The sequence below is a fragment of the Coregonus clupeaformis genome, chromosome 30 (assembly GCF_020615455.1).
Source record: "Coregonus clupeaformis isolate EN_2021a chromosome 30, ASM2061545v1, whole genome shotgun sequence".
NCBI classification, from domain to species: domain Eukaryota; kingdom Metazoa; phylum Chordata; class Actinopteri; order Salmoniformes; family Salmonidae; genus Coregonus; species Coregonus clupeaformis.
In genome coordinates this window covers 37,411,407-37,426,533 of record NC_059221.1, presented here as the reverse complement: position 1 = coordinate 37,426,533, position 15,127 = coordinate 37,411,407, and the positions used below count along the sequence as shown (strand labels likewise).

General features: G+C 44.6%; 1 protein-coding gene across 1 annotated transcript in view; it reads right to left on the bottom strand.

Annotated features, from left to right (window-relative positions):
- Nucleotides 1–15,127, bottom strand: part of LOC121546125 (monocarboxylate transporter 5) — a 67,731-nt gene that overhangs the window by 27,830 nt on the left and 24,774 nt on the right. The window contains exons 6-7 of the mRNA XM_045209328.1: nt 13,349–13,510; nt 12,499–13,179 (exon numbers count right to left, since the gene is read on the bottom strand). Coding sequence (XP_045065263.1) covers nt 12,499–13,179; nt 13,349–13,510 — 843 coding nt within the window. The remainder of the gene's footprint in view (nt 1–12,498; nt 13,180–13,348; nt 13,511–15,127) is intronic.

Here is a 15,127-nt window from a genome sequence, read left to right as displayed (position 1 = left end):
GAGCGGTAGATTTTTAAAGCTGGTCATCTTTTCTAGTCTTACTGATTGAAAACGTCAAACAGCCTTTATCAGAATGAGATTGTAGTTGGCTCATGGTCTCAAGAAAGGCCATCATAAAAATGCTCCTAAAACATGCCTTAATAGAGAGCAATAGTAATGGTGTCTTTTTGACGGCACTAACGGAGGCTAACTCCGCCATTGCTCATTGGTCAAAGCCTATGTTGAAATTAATAGGGTTTTGTAGGGTTTCTAGATAAATGCCGAAAATAAGGTCTGAGGTAAAAACACAGTCTTCATCAGCTAAAGTCACTTTTTGTGAATTTTGAAGCACATAAAGCACACGAAGGCTTCATAATTCATAAAGGTCATGTTAACTGGCTAATAGTATCACATAGAACAAAACATATAAAATCTCCTTATTTTTGGCATTTATCCCAACACCTCCTAAGACCCCATTAATTTCCCCATTGGCTTTGACCAACGAGCCATGGCTAACTAAGTTCCATTTTTAGGACTACAAGCTAGCGAGCTCTATGTTATGTAACAGAACATTACTATCTCTACTGTGGAATATACCACAGCAATGGTTAAATACATGCCACGAGTCCAGACAGCTGTCTGTCCCCCCCCACACGGTCCCCCTCCGGAGAACAGACTAGCCCTGAGGTTGTTCCCCCTCCGGAGAACAGACTAGCCCTGAGGTTGTTCCCCCTCCGGAGAACAGACTAGCCCTGAGGTTGTTCCCCCTCCGGAGAACAGACTAGCCCTGAGGTTGTTCCCCCTCCGGAGAACAGACTAGCCCTGAGGTTGTTCCCCCTCCGGAGAACAGACTAGCCCTGAGGTTGTTCCCCCTCCGGAGAACAGACTAGCCCTGAGGTTGTTCCCCCTCCGGAGAACAGACTAGCCCTGAGGTTGTTTGTGTGTTTTCCTTGCAGCAGGTTGGTGGAAGTTGTTTTACAGCTGTTTCTGTAGAAACGCAGCACAATGGGTTTCATTAGAGCTGCCTCTCTCTCTCTAGCCTGGTCCCAGATCAGTTTGTGCCGTCTTGCCAACTCAAGACCCCACATTTAGAAAATACAGTTTACTATAGAATACTACACTACTTACTATAGAATTCTATACTAAACTGTATTATACTGTAGAATACTATACTACATACTGTAGTATCCCTCGATCATGTGTAGTACTTACTATAGTATGTGGTAGTATACTGTAGAATACTATAGTAAATACTACAGTATTATCCACACAAAAAAACGTAGTAAATACTACAGTAATGTCTGCAAAAACACTAGTCCGCAAAAACACTACACTTTTTTAAACTATAGTAAATACTACAGTATATTTAATTTGCATATACCCTGCCCATTTCCCTCCCCCATATCACAATTTGTGCCACCCATAAGTGATAAACCTACATGCCAAGTATAGACCACATACAGCCCCGTGAAAAAGTATTTGCCCCCTTTCTGATTTTCTCAATTTTTGCATATATTTTATACTGAATGTATCAGATCTTCAACCAAAACCTAATATTAGATAAAGGGAACCTGAGTTTACAAATAACAAAAAACAAAGGATACTTATTTTATTTATTTAATTAACAAAGTTTTGCTAAACCCAATTCACCTGTGTGAAAAAGTAATTGCCCCCTTACACTCAATAACTGGTTGTGCCACTTTTAGCTGCAATGACTCCAACCAAATGCTTCCTGTAGTTGTTGATCAGTCTCTCACATGTCGTCCAAAAAGTTGACTCAAGTTTGCCAAAAAGCCCCTGGAATTACCTGGATGATCATCAAGACTCTTGGAAGAATGTTCTATTGACAGATGATTCAAAAGTATAACTTTTTGGACGACATGGGACCCATTATTATGTCTGGCGAAAACCAAACACTGCATTCCATAGTAAGAACCTCATACGAACGGTCAAGCATGATGATGGTGGTGGTGGTGTGATGGTTTGGGGATGCTTTGCTGCCTCAGGACCTGGACAACTTGCCTTAATAGAAGGAACCATGAATTCCGCTCTGTATCAGAGAATTCTACAGGAGAATGTCAGGCCATCCGTCTGTGAGCTTAAGCTGAAGCGCAGCTGGGTCAAGCAGCAAGCCAATGATCCAAAACACACAATCAAGTCTTCATGAAAATTGCTAAAAAGCAACAAATAGATAACCCTTAACAAGCTAATGGTCCAACTACAAGGCAGAAGGATTTGCTTTTGAATTATTCTCACTTCCAAAGAGACATTAAATCAATCAAATGTATTTTATAAAGCCCTTTTTACGTCAGCAGTTGTCACAAAGTGCTAGTGAAGTTCCCCTGTTAAAGCAGCCCACATTAAAAAATACCACAGTTTACTATAGAATACTACAGTACTTACTATAGAATTCTATAGTAAACTGTATCCCTCAATCATGTGTAGTACAGTGGCTTGAGAAATTATTCACATTTTTCCTATTTTGTTGCCTTACAACCTGCAATTAAAATGGATTTTGGGGGGGTTTGTATCATTTGATTTACACAACATGCCTACCACTTTGAAGATGCAAAATATTTTTTCTTGTGAAACAAACAAGAAATAAGACAAAAAAACTGAAAACATGAGCGTGCATAACTATTCACCCCCCCCCCCCAAAGTCAATACTGTCATCCCGCTCCTCTGCACACTCCACTGGCTTCCAGTTGAAGCTCGCATCTACTACAAAACCATGGTGCGTGCCTACGGAGCTGTGAGGGGAACGGCACCTCCTTACCTTCAGGCTCTGATCAGACCCTACACCCAAACGAGGGCACTACGTTCATCCACCTCTGGCCTGCTAGCTACCTCTTACGGAAGCACAGTTCCCGCTCAGCCCAGTCAAAGCTATTCGCTGCTCTGGCACCCCAATGGTGGAACAAGCTCCCCCACGACGCCAGGACAGCGGAGTCACTGACCACCTTCCGGAGACACTTGAAACCCTACCTCTTTAAGGAATACCTGGAATAGTATAACAGTAATCCTTCTACTCCCCCCCCCCCCTATAAAAAAAAAAGGGTGGTTATTGTCAAGTGCACAGGTACAGTGAAGTGCCTTTCTTGCTTGCTCTTTCCCAACAATGCAGTACTGGTAAGCTATATACAGTTCCAGGGTCAGTAGCTACATACAGGGTCAGTTCCAGGGTCAGTAGCTATATACAGGAACAGTTCCAGGGTCAGTAACTATATACAGGGACAGTTCCAGGGTCAGTAGCTATATACAGGAACAGTTCCAGGGTCAGTAGCTATATACAGGGTCAGTTCCAGGGTCAGTAGCTATATACAGGGACAGTTCCAGGGTCAGTAGCTATATACAGGGACAGTTCCAGGGTCAGTAGCTATATACAGGGACAGTTCCAGGGTCAGTAGCTATATACAGGAACAGTTCCATGGTCAGTAGCTATATACAGGGTCAGTAGCTATATACAGGGACAGTTCCAGGGTCAGTAGCTATATACAGAGTCAGTTCCAGGGTCAGTAGCTACATACAGGGTCAGTTCCAGGGTCAGTAGCTATATACAGAGTCAGTTCCAGGGTCAGTAGCTACATACAGGGTCAGTTCCAGGGTCAGTAGCTATATACAGGAACAGTTCCAGGGTCAGTAGCTATATACTGGTTTCCAAGCTGTTTAAAGGCACAGTCAACTTAGTGTATGTAAACTTCTGACCCACAGGGTTCAATTCTTGGGCCGACTCTTTTCTCCGTGTATATCAATGATGTCGCTCTTGCTGCTGGTGACTCTCAGATCCACCTCTACGCAGACGACACCATTTTGTATACATCGGGCCCTCCAAACATGCCCTCGTAAAACTGACTATCCTACCGATCCTTGACTTCGGCGATGTCATTTACAAAATAGCCTCCAACACTCTACTCAGCAAATTGGATGTAGTCTATCACAGTGCCATCCGTTTTGTCTCCAAAGCCCCATACACTACCCACCACTGTGACCTGTACGCTCTTGTTGGCTGGTCCTCATTACATGTTCGTCGTCAAACCCACTGGCTCCAGGCCATCTATAAATCACTGCTAGGCAAATCCCGCCTTATCTTAGCTCATTGGTCACCATAGCAACACCCACCCGTAGTATGGGCTCCAGCAGGTATATCTCACTGGTCATCCCCAAAGCCAACACCTCCTTTGGCCGCCATTCCTTCCAGTTCTCTGCTGCCAATGACTGGAACGAATTGAAAAAATCTCTGAAGCTGGAGACTCTTATCTCCCTCACTAACTTTAAGCATCAGTTGTCAGAGCACCTTACCGATCAATGCACCTGTACACAGCCCATCTGAAATTAGCCCACCCAACTACCTCATCCCCATATTGTTATTTATTTTGCTCATTTGCACCCCAGTATCTCTATTTGCACATCATCTCTTGCACATCTATCATTCCAGTGTTAATACTAATTGTAATTATTTTGCACTATGGCCTATTTATTGCCTTACCCCCATAACTTGCTACATTTGCACACACCATATATAGATTTTCTGTTGTATTTTTTGACTTTATGTTTTGTTTTACCCCATATGTAACTCTGTGTTGTTGTTTTTATCGCACTGCTTTGCTTTATCTTGGCCAGGTCGCAGTTGTAAATGAGAACTTGTTCTCAACTGGTTTACCTGGTTAAATAAAGGTGAAATAAAAAAATAACAATAAAATACAGAGTCAGTTCCAGGGTCAGTAGCTATATACAGGGACAGTTCCAGGGTCAGTAGCTATATACAGGGACAGTTCTAGGGTCAGTAGCTATATACAGGGACAGTTCTAGGGTCAGTAGCTATATACAGGGTCAGTTCCAGGGTCAGTAGCTATATACAGGGACAGTTCTAGGGTCAGTAGCTATATACAGGGACAGTTCCAGGGTCAGTAGCTATATACAGGGACAGTTCTAGGGTCAGTAGCTATATACAGGGACAGTTCCAGGGTCAGTAGCTATATACAGGGACAGTTCCAGGGTCAGTAGCTATATACAGGGACAGTTCCAGGGTCAGTAGCTATATACAGGGACAGTTCCAGGGTCAGTAGCTATATACAGGGTCAGTTCCAGGGTCAGTAGCTATATACAGGGTCAGTTCCAGGGTCAGTAGCTATATACAGGGTCAGTTCCAGGGTCAGTAGCTATATACAGGGTCAGTTCCAGGGTCAGTAGCTATATACAGGGTCAGTTCCAGGGTCAGTAGCTATATACAGGGACAGTTCCAGGGTCAGTAGCTATATACAGGGACAGTTCCAGGGTCAGTAGCTATATACAGAGTCAGTTCCAGGGTCAGTAGCTATATACAGGGTCAGTTCCAGGGTCAGTAGCTATATACAGGGACAGTTCCAGGGTCAGTAGCTACATACAGGGACAGTTCCAGGGTCAGTAGCTATATACAGGGACAGTTCCAGGGTCAGTAGCTATATACAGGGACAGTTCCAGGGTCAGTAGCTATATACAGGGACAGTTCCAGGGTCAGTAGCTATATACAGGGTCAGTTCCAGGGTCAGTAGCTATATACAGGGACAGTTCCAGGGTCAGTAGCTATATACAGGGACAGTTCCAGGGTCAGTAGCTATATACAGGGACAGTTCCAGGGTCAGTAGCTATATACAGGGACAGTTCCAGGGTCAGTAGCTATATACAGGGACAGTTCCAGGGTCAGTAGCTATATACAGGGTCAGTTCCAGGGTCAGTAGCTATATACAGGGTCAGTTCCAGGGTCAGTAGCTATCTACAGGGACAGTTCCAGGGTCAGTAGCTATCTACAGGGACAGTTCCAGGGTCAGTAGCTATATACAGGGACAGTTCCAGGGTCAGTAGCTATATACAGGGACAGTTCCAGGGTCAGTAGCTATATACAGGGACAGTTCCAGGGTCAGTAGCTATATACAGGGACAGTTCCAGGGTCAGTAGCTATATACAGGGACAGTTCCAGGGTCAGTAGCTATATACAGGGTCAGTTCCAGGGTCAGTAGCTATATACAGGGTCAGTTCCAGGGTCAGTAGCTATCTACAGGGACAGTTCCAGGGTCAGTAGCTATATACAGGGTCAGTTCCAGGGTCAGTAGCTATATACAGAGTCAGTTCCAGGGTCAGTAGCTATATACAGGGACAGTTCCAGGGTCAGTAGCTATATACAGGGACAGTTCCAGGGTCAGTAGCTATATACAGGATCAGTTCCAGGGTCAGTAGCTATATACAGAGTCAGTTCCAGGGTCAGTAGCTATATACAGGGACAGTTCCAGGGTCAGTAGCTATATACAGGGACAGTTCCAGGGTCAGTAGCTATATACAGGGTCAGTTCCAGGGTCAGTAGCTATATACAGGGACAGTTCCAGGGTCAGTAGCTATATACAGGGACAGTTCCAGGGTCAGTAGCTATCTACAGGGACAGTTCCAGGGTCAGTAGCTATATACAGGGTCAGTTCCAGGGTCAGTAGCTATATACAGGGACAGTTCCAGGGTCAGTAGCTATATACAGGGACAGTTCCAGGGTCAGGAGCTATATACAGGGTCAGTTCCAGGGTCAGTAGCTATATACAGGGTCAGTTCCAGGGTCAGTAGCTATCTACAGGGACAGTTCCAGGGACAGGTACCCCCTGCATATAGCCTCATTATTACCTGGACTAACCTGTACCCCCGCACATTGACTCGGTACCGGTACCCCCTGTATATAGCCTTGTTATTGTTATTTTATTGTGTTACTTTTTATTTTATACTTTAGCTTATTTAGTTAATATTTTCTTAACTCTTATTTTCTTAAAACTGCATTGTTGGTTAAGGGCTTGTCAGTACGCATTTCACGGTAAGGTCTACTACACCTGTTGTATTCGGCGCATGTGACAAATAACATTTGATTTGATATTGATAACTGCATTGTCGGGTTTGGAGCTTGCAAGAAAGGCATTTCACTGTACTTGTGCACGTGACATTAACACTTGAAGGATCAATGCAGATAGTCTGTGTAGCCATTCTGTTAGCTATTTATCAGTCTTATGGCTTGGGGTTAGAAGCTGTTCAGGAGCCTGTTGGTGTCAGACTTGATGCTCCGGTACCGCTTGGCGTGCGGAAGCAGAGAGAACAGTCTATGGCTTGGGTGGCTCGAGTCTAACAATTTTCCGGGCATTCCTTTCACACCGCCTGATATAGTGGTCGTGGATGGCAGGGAGCTCGGTGCCAGTGATGTACTGGGCTGTCCGCACCACGTTATCGAGGGCGATGCAGTTGCCATACCAAGCAGTGTTGCACAGCTCCATATCACCTACTAACATGGTACTCTAAGAGCGTCTGCTAAATTACACTCAAATGTAAATGTGTGTACTTGAATTGTTCAAAGCACATTCAGCCATCCGGCTTTAGCTACAGTATGCATGTGTGTCCAGGCAGGCTAGCGGTCCGGTTGTTGGAGAAAGATGCCTCTATTTAGTGCACAAATTTTGACCAGGGCCCTATTTGGGATGCAAGCCTGGTAATCATACGTGGCCCCAGCCTCATCAATGGGATACTACTGAGCTGAACCGGACGACTCGGGCCACTGGGCCAAAGTTCAGGTTTTTATATAAGAACGTGTTACATAAGACTACTGCAGCTATGGTCTGAGTATGAGCTGCTACAAATAATTAATACAAGAAGAACAAGTTGACTAGCCGAGGTCTTCTTTTGCCTCACTTCTAAAAACTGCTTCTAAAAATCTGTCCAACCACAACTGCACAGAAAGCTGGTTCTACCTCTAAAAACTCAGTGCACAGAAAACTACATATTTGAAGTTTATAGTTTTCGTCATTTCTAAAATAAAATTTGTCTCACAACCACTGTAAAGAAAACTAGCTAGTCAGCTGGGCTGGTTCTACCTCTGACTAGGCATACGGAAAACTGGACATTTTCATAGACATATTGTGGAACACTCGGCTCATTCAATTACTGTACTGGCTTTCCGGATTGACTGCCAATAGCTTGAGGTTGTTTGGATCAATTACTTTGTCAGTCATGGTCTGTTGGTCACAAGGGGGGGATGGGGGGACATACAGTGGCTTGTGAAAGTATTCACCCCCCTTGGCATTTTTCCTATTTTGTTGCCTTACAACCTGGAATTAAAATAGATTTTTTGGGGGGTTTGTATCATTTGATTTACACAACATGCCTACCACTTTGAAGATGCAAAATATTTTTTATTTTCAAACAAACAAGAAATAAAACAAAAAAAACAGAAAACTTGAGTGTGCATAACTATTCAACCCCCACAACCGCCACATTTTGCAGCAATTACAGCTGCAAGTCTCTTGGGGTATGTCTCTATAAGCTTGGCACATCTAGCCACTGGGATTTTTGCCCATTCTTCAAGGCAATTCTGCTCCAGCTCCTTCAAGTTGGATTGGTTCCGCTGGTGTACAGCAATCTTTAAGTCATACCACAGATTCTCAATTGCATTGAGGTCTGGGCTTAGACTAGGCCATTCCAAGACATTTAAATGTTTCCCCTTAAACCACTCAAGTGTTGCTTTAGCAGTATGCTTAGGGTCTTTGTCCTGCTGGAAGGTGAACCTCCGTCCCAGTCTCAAATCTCTGGAAGACTGAAACAGGTTTCCCTCAAGAATTTCCCCTGTATTTAGCGCCATCCATCATTCCTTCAATTCTGACCAGTTTCCCAGTCCCTGCTGATTAAAAACATTCCCACAGCATGATGCTGCCAACACCATGCTTCACTGTGGGGATAGTGTTCTCGAGGTGATGAGAGATGTTGGGTTTGCGCCAGACATAGCGTTTTCCTTGATGGCCAAAAAGCTCAATTTTAGTCTCATCTGACCAGAGTACCTTCTTCCATATGTTTGGGGACTCTTCCACATGCCTTTTGGCGAACACCAAACATGTTTGCTTATTTTTTTCTTTAAGCAATGGCTTTTGTCTGGCCACTCTTCCGTAAAGCCCAGTTCTGTGGAGTGTACGGCTTAAAGTGGTCCTATGGACAGATACTCAAATCTCCACGTGGAGCTTTGCAGCTCCTTCAGGGTTATCTTTGGTCTCTTTGTTGCCTCTCTGATTAATGCCCTCCTTGCCTGGTCCGTGAGTTTTGGTGGGCGGCCCTCTCTTGGCAGGTTTGTTGTGGTGCCATATTCTTTCAATTTTTTTATAATGGATTCAATGGTGCTCTGTGGGATGTTCAAAGTTTCTGATATTTTTTTATAATCCAACCCTGATCTGTACTTCTTCACAACTTTGTCCCGGACCTGTTTGGAGAGCTCCTTGGTCTTCATGGTGCCACTTGCTTGGTGGTGCCCCTTGCCTAGTGGTGTTGCAGACTCTGGGGCCTTTCAGAACAGGTGTATATATACTGAGATCATGTGACAGATCATGTGACACTTAGATTCCACACGTGGACTTTATTTAACTAATTGTGTGACTTCTGAAGGTAATTGGTTGCACCAGATCTTATTTAGGGGCTTCATAGCAAAGGGGGTGAATACATATGCACGCACCACTTTTCCGTTATTTATTTTGTATAATTCTTTGAAACAAGTTCTTTTTTTCATTTCACTTCACCAATTTGGACTGTTGTATGTCCATTACATGAAATCCAAATAAAAATCAATTTAAATAACAGGTTGTAATGCAACAAAATAGGAAAAACGCCAAGGGGGATGAATACTTTGTGAAGAATAGCATGAGATGGGCTATAAAACAGTACATTTCTCTCTCTGCCCCATGGCAAAATGTGTAGAATTGCAGGAAATTTGCTTTAAAACTGCTACATGTTCTCTCAGCCTCATGACAAAATGTGTAGAACAGCATTATCAAACTGCAAAACTTTCTCCCTGCCCCATGGCAACATGTGTTGAAATGCAGGAATTTAGCTGTTTGGTTGGGGTTAAGTCCCCCGGGGTCCCAAATGCGTTAGTCCGGCCCTGTTCGGACGCACTGCGTCTCCTCCAATCAGCAGCGCGGTCTATTCGCGCTCCTCCCCAACTAATTTCAGTCAGGGGCGGTACGAGGAGGGTGAGGGCCCGAAGTGGCACCAGCCTCCCCTGAAATATGATTGGCCACCCTTGGTGATCCCTCCATTCTCATTGGGTCAGAGCGCTGTCAATCTGGGTCAGACTTGAAGAGGACAAAGATGGAAAGCCTGTTCTGGTTTTCCCGTTGGCTGGAATAAAAAACAATTATGAGATGAAAACTGACCCGGCACCTCTGGCAGGCTAAAACGAAGGCACCAAAACAGCACCACGTCGTCTATAATAAAACTGTCTTCATCTTTTGTGTCTTCTTAATATGAATAAATATGCATGTGTGCTTCATTATAATGCAACTCAGTCTTCATATTTTGTGAATTTGTTATATTTGCCTTCAAATACCTTAATGATGATGGTTACTTATCCTTCCACTTACACTGGGTTTTCAAAATACCCCTCCATATAGCCCTCAAAATACCCCTTAAAATACCCCTCCATACAGTGCATTCGGAAAGTATTCAGACCCCTTGACTTTTTCCACAGTTTGTTACGTTACAGCCTTATTCTAAAATGGACTAAATTGTTTTTTTCTCCTCATCAATCTACACACAATACCCCATAATGACAAAGCAAGAACTGGTTTTTAGAATAAAAAAACGAAACAAAAAACGGAAATATCACATTTACATAAGTATTCAGAACCTTTACTCAGTACCCTTTACAGCCTCGAGTCTTCTTGGGCATGACGCTACAAGCTTGGCACCTGTATTTGGGGAGTTTCTCCCATTCTTCTCTGCAGATCCTCTCAAGCTCTGTCAGGTTGGATGGGGAGCGTCGCTGCACAGCTATTTTCAGGTCTCTCCAGAGATGTTAGATCGGGTTCAAGTCCAGGCTCTGGCTGGGCCACTCAAGGACATTCAGAGACTTGTCCCGAAACCACTCCTGCGTTGTCTTGGCTGAGGTCCTGAGCGCTCTGGAGCAGGTTTTCATCAAGGATCTCTCTGTAGTTTGCTCCGTTCATCTTCCCTCGATCCTGACTAGTCTCCCTGCCGCTGAAAAACATTCCCACAGCATGATGCTGCCACCACCATGCTTCACCATAGGGATGGTGCCAGGTTTCCTCTAGACGTGACGCTTGGCATTCAAGCCAAAGAGTTCAATCTTGGTTTCATCAGACCAGAGAATCTTGTTTCTCATGGTCTGAAAGTATTTTATGTGCCTTTTGGCAAACTTCAAGCGGGCTGTCATGTGCCTTTTACTGAGGAGTGGCTTCCGTCTGGCCACTCTACCATAAAGGCCTGATTGGTGGAGTGCTGCAGAGAGAGTCTTTCTGGAAGGTTCTCCCATCTCCACAGAGGAACTCTGGAGCTCTGTCACAGTGACCATCAGGTTATTGGTTACCTCCCCAATTGCTCAGTTTGGCCGGGCGGCCAGCTCTAGGAATAGTCTTGGTGGTTCCAAACTTCTTCCATTTAAGAATGATGGAGGCCACTGTGTTCTTGGGGACCTTCAATGCTGCATAAATTTTTTGGTACCCTTCCCCAGATCTGTGCCTCGACACAATCCTGTCTCGGAACAATTCCTTCGACCTCATGGCTTGGTTTTTGCTCTGACATGCACTGTCAACTGTGGGACCTTATATAGACAGGTATATGCCTTTCCAAATCATGTCCAATCAATTGAATGTACCACAGCTGGACTCCAATCAAGTTGTAGAAACATCTCAAGGATGATCAATGGAAACAGGATGCACCTGAGCTCAATTTCGAGTCTCAAGGGTCTGAATTCTTATGTAAATAAGGTATTTTTGCTAACATTTCTAAAAACCTATTTTGCTTTGTCATTAAAGGGGAATTGTGTGTAGATTGATGAGGATATATATTTTAATCCATTTTTATAATAAGGCTGTAACGTAACAAAATGTGGAAAAAGTCAAGGGGTCTGAATACTTACCGAATGCACTGTACACCCTCCATATAGCACTCCGTATAGCCCCGTCCATATAGCCCCGTCCATATAGCCCCGTCCATATAGCCCCGTCCATATAGCCCCGTCCATATAGCCCCGTCCATATAGCCCCGTCCATATAGCCCCGTCCATATAGCCCCGTCCATATAGCCCCGTCCATATACGCTGCCATATACCCCTCTAGAGAGGTATAATGACTAATGTCAAATTGTGTAGAATTGCAGGAAATGCGTTTTAAAATGTCCCCCATTATCTACACCATTATTCTCCCTTGGTTGGTCATGAGGTCAAATAGGTGTCTTGTTCACAACAAACACAATACTCCTGTCTACTAGGGATGGCGTTATTGCTACTCTATATTCAACAAGGTACAATCAAATTCAACTGTTTAATCATCAAGGGTACAAGTATGAGTATTCTGAGAGATTGTTGTCTTTTTTGGTCACCATCCTTGCTTGTTTGCACTGCGGAAATGTAGTGAAAAAGGAGAGATTCTGTGGGTTGACTACTTGCCCAGTATGGTGTGCTAATCCCTGCAGCCTTGTCTCAGGGAAAGGTTGATCATGTTTCGACTGTCTGAGACTCACCTGCCACAGAGATGATGAAGGAAGCGTCCATGGCCCCGATGCCCAGGTTCCTGGCCCGGGCAGACAGGTGGAAGTAGGGGATGAAGTATGCTAGCTGGCTGAACACCACGGACCAGGTGTAGATGCAGAAGAAGGGGTTCTTCAACAGGGAGAAGTCCAGGACTCTGTTCTTGTTCACGGTCGGTGGGATGGGGTCGTCCACGGTGGTGGTGGTGCCGTTCGGCGAGGAGAACCCAAACACAGCGGGACCGTTTAGGCTAATGGTACCATTCTGTTCCATGGGGCTGGGGCTGTCTATGGTGGTCGTGGTAGGGGATGCCTCCTGAACATGCCCGTTTTGGACCAGCTTTGTCAGTTCAGGGTTTGGTGGTGGGGAGCTGTGGTTGCTCTGACCAAGCCCAGGTGTGGAGACCTTCTCTGGGGTCTCAGTGTCCCAGTGCAGGGGTGGTGGAGTGGAAGGAGAAGAGTCTGATTTGGCAATGCCTTTGGTTAATGGTGTGGATCCGTTAAAGCAGCATCCATTCTGAGGGCGGTCCTTGCTCTTCTCTGGACCTATCAGAGGGCTTTTTTGGATGGATGAAGATGAGGAAGGGGGTGGTGCAGGCTTCACGTGGATGGGTCTTAGCAGCATCCCAGAGGCCACCAGGTTTAACATCAGGCCTCCCAGGATCAGCAGAGCTCCTATGGGAGGAGCATAGGGGTGTTACTGGTCATTCTAGAATAGCATTATGATATTCCCATAATGAAATTATGAATCATTAAATAATTTCCACATCCCAACAGATGTAGTGTGTGTGTGTGTGTGTGTGTGTGTGTGTGTGTGTGTGTGTGTTTATGTGTGTGTCAGTACCTTGCCATGCGTACTGCTCCAGCAGCAGCTGAGTGAAGGGGGCGAGGGCGAAGGTCAAGCCCATCCCAGACCGCCCGATGGAGTATGCCATCGCTAACCTCTTACGGAAATATGTTGCCGTGACAACAGAGGTGGCTTGGTACAGGAGCGCAAAACCAAGACCTGAGAGGGGATACAGGAAATACACTATATATACACTATATATATATATATATATATATATATATATATATATATATATATATATATATATATTTATATATTTATATATTTATATCTTTATTTAACCAGGTAAGCCAGTTGAGAACAAGTTCTCATTTACAACTGCGACCTGGCCAAGATAAAGCAAAGCAGTGCGATAAAAACAACAACACAGAGTTACATATGGGGTAAAACAAAACATACAGTAAAAAATACAACAGAAAATATATATACAGTGTGTGCAAATGTAGCAAGTTATGGAGGTAAGGCAATAAATAGGCCATAGTGCAAAATAATTACAATTTAGTATTAACACTGGAATGATAGATGTGCAAGAGATGATGTGCAAATAGAGATACTGGGGTGCAAATGAGCAAAATAAATAACAATATGGGGATGAGGTAGTTGGGTGGGATCATTTCAGATGGGCTGTGTACAGGTGCAGTGATCGCTAAGCTGCTCTGACAACTGTGAGGGAGATAAGAGTCTGCCGCTTCAGAGATTTTTGCAATATATACACTATATAAACACTATATATATACACACACTATATATACACTATATATAGACACTATATATACACTATATATACAAAAGTATGTAGACACGCCTTCAAATTAGTGGATTCGGCTATTTCAGCCACACCCGTTGCTGACAGGTGTATACCACCGAGCACACAGCCATGAAATCTCCGTAGACAAACATTGGCAGTAGAATGGCCTTACTGAAGAGCTCAGTGACTTTCAACGTGGCACCGTCATAGGATGCCACCTTTCCAACAAGTCAGTTCATCAAATTTCTGCCCTGCTAGAGCTGCCCCGGTCAACTGTAAGTGCTGTTATTGTGAAGTGGAAAGAGCAACAACGGCTCAGCCATGAAATGGTAGGCCACACAAGCTCACAGAACCGGACTTCCGAGTGCTGTAGCGCGTAGTGAGTAAAAATCGTCTGTCCTCGGTTGCAACACTCACTACCGAGTTCCAAACTGCCTCTGGAAGCAACGTCAGCACAATAACTGTTCGTCAGGAGCTTCATGAAATGGGTTTTGAAGGCCGAGCAGCCGCGCACAAGCCTAAGATCACCATGCGCAATGCCAAGCGTTGGCTGGAGTGGTGTAAAGCTCGCCTCCATTGGACTCTGGAGCAGTGGGAACGCGTTCTCTGGAGTGATGAATCACGCTTCACCATCTGGCAGTCTGATGGACAAATCTGGGTTTGGCGGATGCCAGGAGAACGCTACCTGCCCCAATGCATAGTGGCAACTGTAAAGTTTGGTGGAGGAGGAATAATGGTCTGGGGCTGTTTTTCATGGTTCGGGCTAGGACCCTTAGTCCCAGTGAAGGGAAATCATAACGCTACAGCATACAATGATATTCTAGACGATTCTGTGCTTCCAACTTTGTGGCAACAGTTTGGGGAAGACCCTTTCTTGTTTCAGCATGACAATGCCCCAGTGCACAAAGCGAGCTCCATACAGAAATGGTTTGTCGAGATCGGTGTGGAAGAACTTGACTGGCCTGCACAGAGCCCTGAGCCAGGACTAATCGCCCAACATCAGTGCCTGACCTCACTAATGCTCT